This window comes from Sphaerodactylus townsendi, linkage group LG03 (assembly GCF_021028975.2).
Source record: "Sphaerodactylus townsendi isolate TG3544 linkage group LG03, MPM_Stown_v2.3, whole genome shotgun sequence".
NCBI lineage: Eukaryota > Metazoa > Chordata > Lepidosauria > Squamata > Sphaerodactylidae > Sphaerodactylus > Sphaerodactylus townsendi.
The window spans coordinates 47775362-47788128 of NC_059427.1; the positions used below are offsets into that span (position 1 = coordinate 47775362).

Genomic DNA, 12767 nt, shown 5'->3' on the forward strand with positions numbered 1-12767 from the left:
TTAACGCCCCCAGGCCGTCGTTAATGGGCCGTGCGGAAACGGCCTTAGTTTATGGGTTTTTGGCCACAATAGGGAACAGGACATTCACCACCTGTGGCTCTCAAAAATGAGGGACCCAACAGATATCTGCCTTACATTTTATGAATGTCAATGGAGTAGCAACATGCTTAAATTAAGAGGTGGTCAAACTTTACATATCTATTGTAAAACAATTGTTTCTTAAAATCATATACTGCTCATGAATCTCAGGCGTGAAAAACAGAAACCGTGGCTCACACTGTAGAGGAAAGGATTCTTTTTATTTTTTGTTTGTGATGATTACAAACATCTAAAAAAAGCAAAAAAATGACTTTAAAGTATCAATATACATTTTCTTTATCTAAAAAGCAAAACAGATAAAACTGCAAAATACAAACATTTACTGTATACACAAAAAAAACCTAATTTTCAGGGCACACTCCAAATTTGTAATCCTATACAAATATTCCTTATTTGGAACAATTATGATGACAAACAACAACAGGTCTAAAATGTCTTTTAAAAAATTACTTTAAAAAAATTTAAAAGGAGGACCGTCTGGCGTCCTCTCAAATTCACGCAGCTATTTACTACAGACTGTAGTCACAAGTGTGAATTTTAAATAATAATTTAAAAACATTCACCGATATCGTCAGCTGAATAAAGAGGCTGTCTGTACTATTTATAACTGTGAAGCCCCCCGCCCCCCGGAGGAGCATTCCTTTCAACATTGCAACAGTATAATACAGCAGCAGCAACGTTCTATTACAATAGCGAAGGTATCAGAGCACTGTATTGACTGCCTGGGGGCAGATGGAGGGGGAAAACAATGTTGATGAGCAATGTCAGCCTACCATTTTGTTCTCTTAACCCCCCCCCCCCCCCCCCCCCGCCACCCTTTTACTTAAAACAGGTTACATGACCACACTGGCAGTCAGTGCTGAATTGTCAGCTCCTGCACTGCCTTTCTGCAACTGATTTGGAAGCCAATCAGGTGGGCTGCTTCTCCAGACAAAGCTTTTTAACTAACTTATTGGGTCCCACTTAACAGAGGAGCACAGCAAGCCAAACTGGTTGCTAGGCAGGCTGGCTTTTCTGCATTTGGGGAACAAAATCAGCAGTCTGTCATAGATAGAACCTCTCGCTGTACCAATAAACATAATCTCCGTGTTTGTGCTCCCAAGATTTCCCTCCAGCTCTGTTCTCCCCCTACCTACCCACAGATTTTTAATAGAACATTCAATAAAAGCGAATCAGAATAAGGCTGCAGTCCTAAAAAATTACTGAAAAGAAATTTACATTGGCTGATCCACAAGTCAGTATGTTTAAGGCCCAGACTGCGGTTCTCTTCAGGGTCACGGCTGAGATCCCTGGGGGAGGGAGGAGTTCATCCACAGGATATGACTTTCTTCCCTCCTCCCCTCCTACAGTTGCCCAGAATGCCTCTCAAAATGTGGCTTCTTGGACCAGAGTTTAAGGGCCAGCATTTTGGGGATGGGGGCGGGGGGGGGGGGGGGAAGGCAGGCAAGAGTCACACTGTACAAGTAAAAATTCTTCCATCCAGAGAAACACTCTGTTAGACAAAAGTTTATGTTTCTGAGACATTTGAGAACGCAGATAAATAAGCAGCTGAGAGATTACTGCATTTAGGTTTATTTAAGTTTATGTATCACTGCCTTTTAATAATAGATGTCCTTATATCTTTTGCTCAACTTTTTTTTGGTGGTGGGGGGGGGGGAGCTTTTTCAGTTTTAGTTTCCTTACCCCACACCCAAGTTCTCTTATCCAGTTTTAGTTGCTTGCAGGTTTATTCTCCCCCTTGTCCTTTTGTCTCAACACTTTCTAGGATTTTGCCTTTCTCACTTTTTAAAGTTAAAAGCGGTCAGATTCATGTGCATTCACTTGGAAACATAAACCGCTGAATTCACTGCAATTTTCTTCCAAGTAATTATGGTCCGGGTCAAATTGTAGAATGCAACAGACTGTTGTTTCCATTGTTTATATGCAATGCTGTGCTCTTTGTTGTGCTAACTACTGTGCTCAATTCCTTCAGCTGGAAGTACTGCATGTTCCACCTGTCCTCCAGCCCCTTCTCTTCTAGCCCCACCCAGACATGCCTCACAAGAGTTGCAGCTACTGCAACTCTGATAACAAGCCATTCAAGTTTTCAGTTGGTATTTCATAACATTTGCACCTCAATTCTTATTCTGCCTTGTGGGTTGGACTAGACCCGAATCCAAATGCAAAGATTTGGGACAAGATGTAAACATCAGGTGTAAGCTCAACACATTTAATTTGTATAAATACTGGAATATGCACTATGGGTCATGATATTATTGATACCATCCAATCAGACTGCAAATGAATGCTGACAGTTTTGGAAGGTGTTTCCAAAAAAAACAAAAACAAAAAACCAACCCTCTTGCAACTACTCTGCGCACAAGTGTATAGCCTGCTGATTTTAATTAGTTATGAGCTTTGCAAGTTCTGGATTTCGCCCAAATCAATCATGGAAGCCACAAAGCATTAAATGTACTCTCTCCCCCATCATCTTCTTTGGAAAACGAAAGCTTTTTTTGAATAAACATTCAGGCAATTTCACCCTCTCACCTGAACCCCCAGTATACAAACCAGCTCACCAACAATCACAATACTGAATATTTAACTTCTCAGTTACAAATGACAGATAAAATAGGCCACAAAAGTTCTACAAAGTAAATTAGAAAAAATTAGGTTTTTCTCTTTGTTTTTTGCAATCATAAATAAGTAGAAAATACAAACAGTTGTTTACAACATTCCCCTGTCCCACCTCCCCCCTTACTCGTTAATTTGGCAGAATCTGTTATTGACATTCAGATTTACCACATTCTGTTATCTGGAAACTGTGGTGTGAAAATATGCTCCTTAGAACAGAAAACTGGGACTGAATCTGGTTGTTACATGGTAATTTTACAGCTTCTTTCCTGGAATCCAAGTTCACTTTTGTGGTCAAGCCTACACAGCCAGAGTATCTGCTAAGGTCACTGTGTGCATGCATAAATAACCTCTCATGTTCGTCATATAAGGAACTGATCCTAATGGCACAGCTTACCCAAATGGAACTGGGTTCTTCTCTGTCTTAGCTGGAACTCTACAGGTGCAGTGCTGAGATTCTCCAATGGGTTCTGCTCAAAGCACTCTGGTTGACCCAGATGTATACCTGGTGCATCATTACTGTTAACTATTGCAACGCACACCAGGCAAGTCAAGAGAATTAGGATTTTTTACAAACTCCTCATTGAACTTCCATTCCCAGATCACATGAAAGATGAAGCATCTGACCTAAATTTCATTGAATTACATAGGAACCTTGCTTTAGTGTCAAGCTGCGTGTTCCTCAGTGCCCTAGCAGAAATTAAGAGAAACAGCAATTTCTTCTCATCTGCCTTTTCCTAGTTAACACAAGTCACTGGCTTTTCAGCAGGAAGATATATAGCCATTTCCACTGGGCTGGAGTCTGCTGAGGATGTTGCATGATCCTTAGCTACCCTGGCAGTGATTGATTTACAGATAGAATGGTAACTGCAGTAGAATGGTAACTGGAAAGCAAAAGCACTCTGACCTCACCTACTATTACTGAAAGTGCAGCTCTTTAATGTGCATCGAATCACAGTCTCCAACTAGAGAAACTACTACAAGACAGTTGAAACTACTGTGCTTTGGTCCTTATTTTGAAGTTATCCCTTCCATTTTATTTAAAAAAAAACTGAAATGACTTACGTAAGTAAATGCATAGCCAATGTATTGTGGCTGCTTTTTACAATTGCATTTAGGAATGTTTAAATACTGGCTAGTCTCCAGTTTACACTACAGTATCTGTCACTGACAGACTAAACTGGCAATACGTGTTTATATGTATATATATCTGTGACAACTTTGCTGCTAGTTCTGGATTCTAATACTTCCAATATTATAGATAATACCAATACTCACTCAGAAGGAGATATTTCCCCAAACCAATGCCCATATAGAAGGGATTAGAAACTTTATCCAACACAGAATGTGAAGTCACTTTAAAAAAACCGAACTCCCAGCCATGTTAAAATCTGAGGTGAGTTTACTAGAAGCAAATCTTATCTCTAAGTTAAGTGGGAACATTCTTAACATTTAATTTACCTATAGAAATCTTGTTCAAGTACTTTTGCACCTTTATCCAAACTAAAATATCTCTGTAGCTCAATCCATCTCTTTGTGCTTCCTCCTCTTCTAAAGATCACGATTTAAGAGCTACTACCATCTCTTTTCTTCTGACTGCCTCGCTATAAAGGTTTCCTCTGCAGTGGTTCCAGCATCATTCTCATTGTTAAATTAGGAACCTGGCTGGTGCCGTCGTTGTGCCCAAGAATCCTTTGTATTTCCTGACAACAACAAATTTTGGCAAATTTGGGGTTTTTTAAGCAACTTTTGGAATTGCACAGCACTTTTGCAGCATTTCTTTGTAAATTTAGCTTTTGCACGTGCTCTTTGACACCAACCTCATGTTCTAAAAAAAATCAAGTCAATACCAGTTTGTCTTGAGTACAGTAGGGAGCCTATGAAAAGTGGGTCACTTTCTACAGGGAATTATCTAGCAATAAGTTATCTGTCAAGTCACTCTCATGTCTAAAAATGTAACATGGAAAGATATACATCTGCTTTTCAGAGAAACACTCATCTTCCAACTCGTGTTTTTCAGAGAATGACGGATGTAACCCTTCCATGGTTAGATTATTAGGCACAGGGCTGACATGGGAAAGGACTCTCATGATCTAGAAAGTGGCCCAGAGAGGGAAGTATCAGGCAAAAAATGCCTCCAAAGCATGAATAATTTTCCCTCTTAACTTCATAGTGACTGTTCACACATGCACTATACTCAGAAATGGCTGCCATTTGGATTGTTCCCTTGATTCCTAACTGCTCCCACCTTACACTCTATATTGCCACTTTTCCAACTGTACACACACACATATAGTCTAACATGGACCACAGCAAGCCTAAAAGCATGAACCTTGTGCCTGTTGTAACTCTACCCACTTGAACCAGAGGAAGATAATTCTACACCTTTGAAAACCAGTTTCTTAAGCTAACATATGCATGTTATCTGTCTTTTTTTAAAAAAGCGAATCCCTTCCATGAAAGATTTGCTTTTTCAAAAACAAGTTTATATTTTACCCTGTTCCCAACCTAAAGAAATATGAGATTTGTAGATGCAGAGTTTTCCCTGTGTGTGTGTGTGTGTGTGCGCGCGCGTGTGTGCATATGCCTGTGTGTATTGCTGGCAAGAAAATCAAAATACATGGCCAGAAATGATGAATAGGAGTTAGATATGTTATGTGGAGGAAAAAAAATGAGCAATCCTGTCATGTGCCTAATTTGATATGAAAGCTCTGCCTCTGAAGAGAGCGAGAGGCATCTGCCGTGATTTACTTTAAAAATATTAAAAATTAAAAACCAAAACACACAAAAAATAACTTTCTCTGTGAGAAATAAAAATAAACCTAGTGCAAATATAAAGCTCTGTAAACCTGGTCCTATGAGAGATTCTATGGTTAGTAAACGGCAGTTTTAAAGCAGGTGTCTTCCTCTCATAGAGAGAGCTCACATCATAGTCTCCACGATGATATGAGTTGGCTTGATCAGCCCCCCGTTGGCCACTGCAGAAGGATAGAACGGGACAGCGCTTTCTGACTCCCTCGGCCACTGGTGCACTTCACGTGGGGCAGCCACAGCTTTCACCCTCTGAGAAGGAAAGGACAGAAGAAGGTTGGAAAAGTTCAGAAAACTAAACTGTGCTTTTATAACCACACACACAAATCACAGATCACAAAGGAGAGCTCGTCTCGCAGCTATCTGTTACTAACTGGACAGATGGGAGAAGAAGGAACTTGTCAAGACTGGGCACTGCTGTCATTCCCACACAGTCACACAACTTCTAGCAATGCTGTCACTTCCAGGTTATGCCAGAAGTTGTGTGGGACAGTGACCACACCCCTCTTCCCTTTGCCCAGTCAGTTCTGCCCACCGACCAGGTTGAGAATCGGCAGGCAACAGCCAGAATCCCCTGGAGGTCTCCCATCATGAGCAAATGGTAACCCTAATGATCAAGTGACATGCCCAATGGGAAGGCTAACCAATTACTGGAGCTGAGGCCTAACTGGGCAACCCTAGGCCAGAACACAAGTTATCTCATTCTCTAACTTGAGGGGAGGGTAGCAAGTGCAAACCAAAGAATGACTAATCAAAGGCACAGAGGATTGCCCAGGAGAGAAGATGCAGGCAAAACTGGCAAAGGGGATTTTTTTGGCCCACTGCATCTGATTATTATTTACATTCTCCACTAGGTGGCTCTCTTAGATTGCAGCTGCATCTACCAGTGCCTTTCACACAGCACACGGGCAACAGGGTTGCTCATCTCTCAGGAAGCATGCTGAAAGGGGCAAAGAAGACTTTGTACTTTGCATCAGGACCCTGTGCCCCTTGGTTTCTCTAATCTATTGGAGCCCCTTCGGAACTCTAATATCCTTACTAGGCTGAGTAGTCTGAGATTCCATAATTATTTATGTAGTTTACTTAAGCCCCGCCTTTCTCCTCAATGGGGACCCTAAGTGGCATACAATATTCTCTCCTCCTCTTATTTCATCCTCAAAACAACTTTGTGAGGCAGGCTGAGCTGAGAATATGTGACTGTCCGAGATCACCGGGCAAACTTCTACGGCAGAGTGGGGATTCGAACCCAGGTTTCCCAGACACTAGTCCAAGATTCTAACCACTATGCCACACTGGCATAATTAGAACCAAGGCACCTCTGCATGCAACGAATTGATTTCTCTACCTGTGAACAGCTTGCTTGCCCTTTTAGGGAAAAAAAACACAGAAAATGGGAGTCCTCTCTTTTCTTATTTATATCAGGTCAGATTCTCAAGTATGCACACTTCGCTCCTGAACTCACCGTGCCACAGACGAGAAAATTCTAGTGGTTTCCAAAAGCAAGGAAAGCGCGGCATCCACCCTCCTTTCGCAGGGAAAGAGGAGACGGGTTTTCTCATTCCTCCCCACCTTCTCCCACCTTAGTTCTGCCATTTGAGATCATTTGGAAGGGCTTATTTTATTTATTTTTTATAAGTCTAAGTCTATCAATGCAGCAAAGGACTGTGCCAGTGAAGCAACGCAAAGTCATTTAAAAAAAGCAAAAAGAAGTCAGCCCCCCCCCCCCCCCAAAGGCAGTAGGCAGCAGAAACAAGGAAGCAGCAGGTGGACAGTAGTTCCACCAGTTCTATCATCTGAAGGGCATTATAAACATTAGCAGCGAAGATCTATCCTTAATCCAATAAAATAATGCTAGACCAAAGATTGGCCGAGAAAGAGGCCAAAAGAGTGGGTTGCATGGAAGCCACCAAGGCAGCAGCAGGCAGGCAAAATGGTGAATCAGCTTGGCTCATCTAGGGACGCTTCAAAGCAGGAGACTTCCCTTTCAAACAGAGAGCTGCAGGGAAACCCCACTGTACAGCACACAGCCACACCACAAACAGTAAGTGCACAAAAGGACATAGTGTTCAAATCCTTAGTCATCCTTGTTGCTTTCCTCTGTACCTGTTCTAAAGTTTCTACATCCTCTCTATAAAAAGGTGTCCACCGTTCTTCAAATGGGGTCTGACCAGAGTAGTATACAGCAGCGTTATCACATCTTCTGTCCTAGACACACTGCATCAGTTGATACACCCTAAGACTGAATTTGCTTTCTTTGTTGCCGCATCATACTGGCTACTCATATTCAATTTGCAGTTCACCAAAACCCCATGATTGCAAGTTAGTCATATGTGGCCTGGAACTCCCCTTGACTGCAGTAGATCGCAGCATCAAACACTGATAGCAGCTCCACCAAAGTCTGCCAGCTTGCATATGTTTATTTGTCAATGTTTCCAACTCTTGTTTCTGTAAAAAAACAAACAACTTACCTCAATAAGAGACCCATCCGACCGTAGTATACGGATGACCATAACTAGAGGGATGCAGATCATAGAAGAGAGGGCAAGACCCCAGCCCAGGCCAATTGCCCAGTCAGGATATATGTACACCTTGTTGTAGGTCAATGGTGTGTACTTGGCCAGAGAAAAGACAAAGCATCCCTATATTAAAGAGACCAAAAATACAAACGTCAGATTTAAAATGTGCCACAAGAACAGTGGTCTGACAGTGTTTGCTGAATGGGCAGGAAATGCCAGCAGTAATTATCCTATCACTTCAGGTACAACCAAAATAATTAATTGACCATACAGCATGTTGTCTTTTACACTTCTATTCCACTCAGCTTCACTGCAGTTCAGGGCAGGGTATACGGTCCTTTCCTTCTCCATTCATCCATTCAGCTCTCTATGAGGTTAAGCTAGAACAGGGGTAGGGAACCTGCGGCTCTCCAGATGTTCAGGAACTACAATTCCCATCAGCCTCTGTCAGCATGGCCAATTGGCCATGCTGGTAGAACTGATAGATGGATTCAGGCTGTCTGGAAAATTCCCAAACTAAAAGACAGTGACTGGCCCAAGGTTCCCTGGGGAGTTTTCTGGCTCAAGAGAGAAGACGTGCTCTGAGGATTCCCTGATCAAACAGCCACACTTAACTCTAATTCAAGGTATTTTTCCTTCATCCCAAACCTGCACAGTGACTTTCTGTAAAGTCTTTTAAAGTGCAAAAAGACATTATTTTTTGTCAGGTTTCTCCTTTGAATTTTGCATCTACCAAGAAGGAGGCTTTTATACATTCTTGCCTGTTTTCTACTTGATAGGAATGCTTTGGCTTTTGAGAGTTCTATAACTGCACTGCTCTAGCGCATTCCTCTGTCTTCCACAAGGCTGCTTTACAATTTGTCAGTGATACACTATAGAAAAATTATTATATGACATACAGAAGATAGAAAATACATAAAATACAGAAGAAGGTGAATTTTATATATGCATATATATATGTGTGTGTATGTATATAACACATATTTACATATATAAATATCTCTCTCATTTTCAACTTCCTATAATTCATATATGTATATATGAAGTAATTGTTCAGAGCATTCATTTCAACAGAGACCAGTGTATTTCAGCACTCACCATGCAAAGAACTGGTGTAGTTATCATCCAGCTCCATTTCATCCATGGACCGGGCCTATAACCAATCATATCTTCGATGGCATCGTAAAAATTATCAGCGCCTAGAATTCCATCACAGCAGAAGTCAGATTCATTCATCTCAAAGAAAGATTCCTTCTTCCCTCAGTGGGCTGAACTTGTAACTAGAGCAGTGCTGAATATCCACAGTGTGGTTTTGATGAGAAACAAAAACCAGAACCACACTCCAGCAACAAAACCCAAACACCTTACCCTTTTTTTTGTATCCAAAACTATCATTCCCTTGATCAGCCTCTGCACATTTTAATATCTATAGGGCTTCTCCTTGCTCTTTTACTAAGAAATTGCGCCAATCAGAGATCACATATTGATATCACAAAGCCAATCAGATTTGGCTATATGATTATGTTAATAAGCAGATACAAACCTATATTGCCTTCCCACTAGAATATGCATTCCAATGAACATCCCATCCAACCCTTTCACTGCCATGCGCCGGGAGATTGTTTCAGCTGAGTCATGGAGTATATGTCCCCTCTCTGCTGCCCGCAAGCTTCAGGAACCCAGCCCTTGGCAGGCCTCCAAAAGCTATGAACCATTCCCAGAGGATTACAGAGTAGAAACTCAACATATTTCAGTAGGAGCAGAGCTCTGGCACTGTATTATGAATGGCAGATGGTAGTGAACTCTCTCTGTCTCGGTCCAAGGTAGAACATGGTTTAATCCCCAAAAGACAGGAGAACAGGGTGAAAGAACTGCTTACCTGTTACAGAGCTCTGATTACTTTGCACTCTACCATTTTGTTTCTCTCTCTCTCCTATCAACCTGCCACTTCCCAGGCTACCTGACTGGTTCCCCAGTGGCTTTGGCTTTGTCCTGCAACACCCTTCCTCATCCCAGAAAGTAATGCATCAGACTACACTGTTACAATTTACTCACCATAAACCCAGGCTACAGCAATGCATTCAAAGAATGCAACCCACAAGAGGCATACACCACTAGCTGCATAGTAGTCAAAGAGTTGAAACACATACATGCCACCCTGCAAAAAAAAAGAAAAGAAAGTGAAAAAAAAAATCACCCAGCACAGGAGCGCTATTAATGTACTACTGTCATCACATTAAAACAGAAAATAAATAAATGTTGAAAGCAAGCTGATATGACCGACTCTGCAGAAGATTATTCATCCACAAACATAAGTGCCTATCAGTTCTTGGAAGTTACAAGTACATACTGTGATCCTTTCCAAAACCTGTACTCATGTGTATGTTTTTGGAAGAAATTGTGATTGACCGACATTAAGCCATTTAGTGTATTTTGATGAAACTCTATCCAAAGGAAAGGATGGGGAACAGAAGAGAAATCCACCGCTGGGAGCAGAGTAGAGTTGCACTGGCAGATTTACCCTCCCGGGGGCACTTGCCCTAGCAGAGGGGCAAATCCACCTGTGCATGGCTGCCAAAACCTTCCCCAGTGTTGGGACATGCCAATGAACGCCATACCAGCATTTCTGTACCCGGACTGGGGCTTCAGACTTATGCTACCTTTTTGGTGGCAAAAGTCCATTAAGCCCAACGGGGCAGTAGGGATGCTTTTTTGCATTTTAAGCCTCCCCACACCGCCTGGAAGCCTCCTCGGGAATGGCAGGCCAGCAATGATGTGGTTTTGCGGCCAGGTGCCGGGCCCATTGAATGGGGCTGTGAAGTGATGTCTTCCTACAAGATATTCATTTGGACGCACATTTTTAGAAACAAGGTGGGAGAAAAAGATTGGTCTTCAGCTGAAGTAACTATGAGACTTACATACGCAGACAAAGTTCATTAGGTGCGCCCTAATGCATGGGCCAATATTTTTTCCCCTCAGCCTACCATTTCTCCTTTGTGCACAGGAATGACTTTTCCATTTTTCCAGCTCCTTCTAAATTCCCTTATGGGCTTTAAATATAACATACTAGATTGCACTCTGGACATAACGTCCCACTTGTTTTATCCTTGACTCACTTTTTCTATAATAAAGGTTGGATCCAACCAGATTTTCAGCTGGTGAGAAAAACAGGGTGGAGTTGTTTTGGGCCACAAAAAGAGCGATGGTAAGTTCATGGCCAAAAGCCACGTGAGACAGGAATTGTAGTAAGAAAGGGTGAGATTGAGCAAAAAGGTGGCTGGATCGACTCCACACCAGTAGCACAAGAGAGTCCAATTTCTAGTATGTAGTAGAAAATGCCTTCAAGTCCCAGCTGGCGTATGGCAGCCCCCACAGTTTTCAAGGCAAGAAACGTTCAGCGGTAGCTTGCCATTGCCTGCCTCCGCGTAGCAACCCTGGGGACTTCCCTGGTGGGTTGCTGTGGAACTACTAACCAGGGCTGACTCTGCTTAGCTTCCGAGATCTGGTGAGACTGGGCTAGCCTGGGTCATGGCAATGTCTTGTACAATCAAATACAGTTGTTTTTATAAAAGCATTCATTGATTTGATTTGAGGTCACCCTTTCAGACGTGGGATTGTTCAAAAACAATCCAACAGTCTATTGTTGAAAGCTTTCACGGCTGGAATCCCTAGGGTGTAGTGATGGAGCTCTTCCACCTGGCCTTCCTTCCTTCCTTTCTCCCTCCCTCTCCTTTTTTTCTTTTTTGCCATTTTGAGAAAATGCTACTGGAACACAGCCATACAACCTGGAAAACCCACAACACCCTAATCCAACAGTCAATTACAAAAAACATGATGCCCTATGTATATCTCATTGAGGATGGAATTAAAAATATACAACAGAGAACCACAAAAAATGACAAAAAGAAAAAAGGGGGAGGGAGGCAGGCAGGCAGGCCAGCCAGGTGGAACAGCTCCATCTTATAATAAATCCTGCAGGGCCCAGGTCTCATTTGGCAGAGACAGCCAGATAAATTTGGGGCTAGGGACTACCAACAAGTTGTTATATGCAGAGTGCAATGCTCTCTGGGGGACATATGCAGACAGGAGGAAAGCACTAGATAAAACAGGTTACTAATAATATGCCTATACTGGCAGACTTCAACTAAACGGAAATTTTGGAAACTGAAATTTGGAACTGGCAAGTGTAGTTTTGTAGACTGCTTCCTTACAGAGAGCACTGCTGTTCTTTTGGGGTCTGCCTCATGGATTCATATTGCAAAGCACAAAGCAAAGCAAAATTGCTTCCAGTCACAGCCTTACTTACTTCAGTCACCATAGTTAGTCCCAGAAGATAGCTGAGGAAGCACACTATAGCGATGAAGGTTTCCCGTCGGTAACCCTTCCTTAGGAAGGATGGGTACAGATCTACTAATGATGTGATCTGTCCTTCAACTTCAACAAACTGGAAGAGAAGAAAAAAGAAAATGCACTGAAAAAACGCACAACGAACACACAAAGCACCAGCAATCCCAACACAGGACTATAATCCATTCAGCGGCCTTTCCAAAAGTCAAGATTTCAGCCCAGTATGGTTTTGAGTCCTGCTTTCTGGATGCAAGGTGACTTTCCCCCTATAGTTTACAGACAAATGTTATTATGCAGGTAAAGGTAATTAATTGGAGCATTTACCCCAGGCACTCCAAGGAGTGGAATATCTGTGCATTCATGTCACATCCTGATCCAGTC

The 12767-nt window shown here is 42.2% G+C and overlaps 1 protein-coding gene across 4 annotated transcripts in view; it reads right to left on the reverse strand.

Moving 5' to 3' along the window:
- Positions 1-280: 280 nt before the first annotated feature.
- The window catches only part of SLC6A6 (solute carrier family 6 member 6), a 65649-nt gene continuing 53162 nt past the window's right edge, over positions 281-12767 (reverse strand). For all 4 annotated transcript variants that reach the window (XM_048490448.1, XM_048490449.1, XM_048490447.1 and 1 more), the window contains 5 exons: positions 12346-12483; positions 10095-10197; positions 9138-9238; positions 7992-8162; positions 281-5775 (listed from right to left, as the gene is read on the reverse strand). In XM_048490448.1, coding sequence (XP_048346405.1) covers positions 5635-5775; positions 7992-8162; positions 9138-9238; positions 10095-10197; positions 12346-12483 — 654 coding nt within the window. In that variant the 3' untranslated portion in view covers positions 281-5634. The remainder of the gene's footprint in view (positions 5776-7991; positions 8163-9137; positions 9239-10094; positions 10198-12345; positions 12484-12767) is intronic.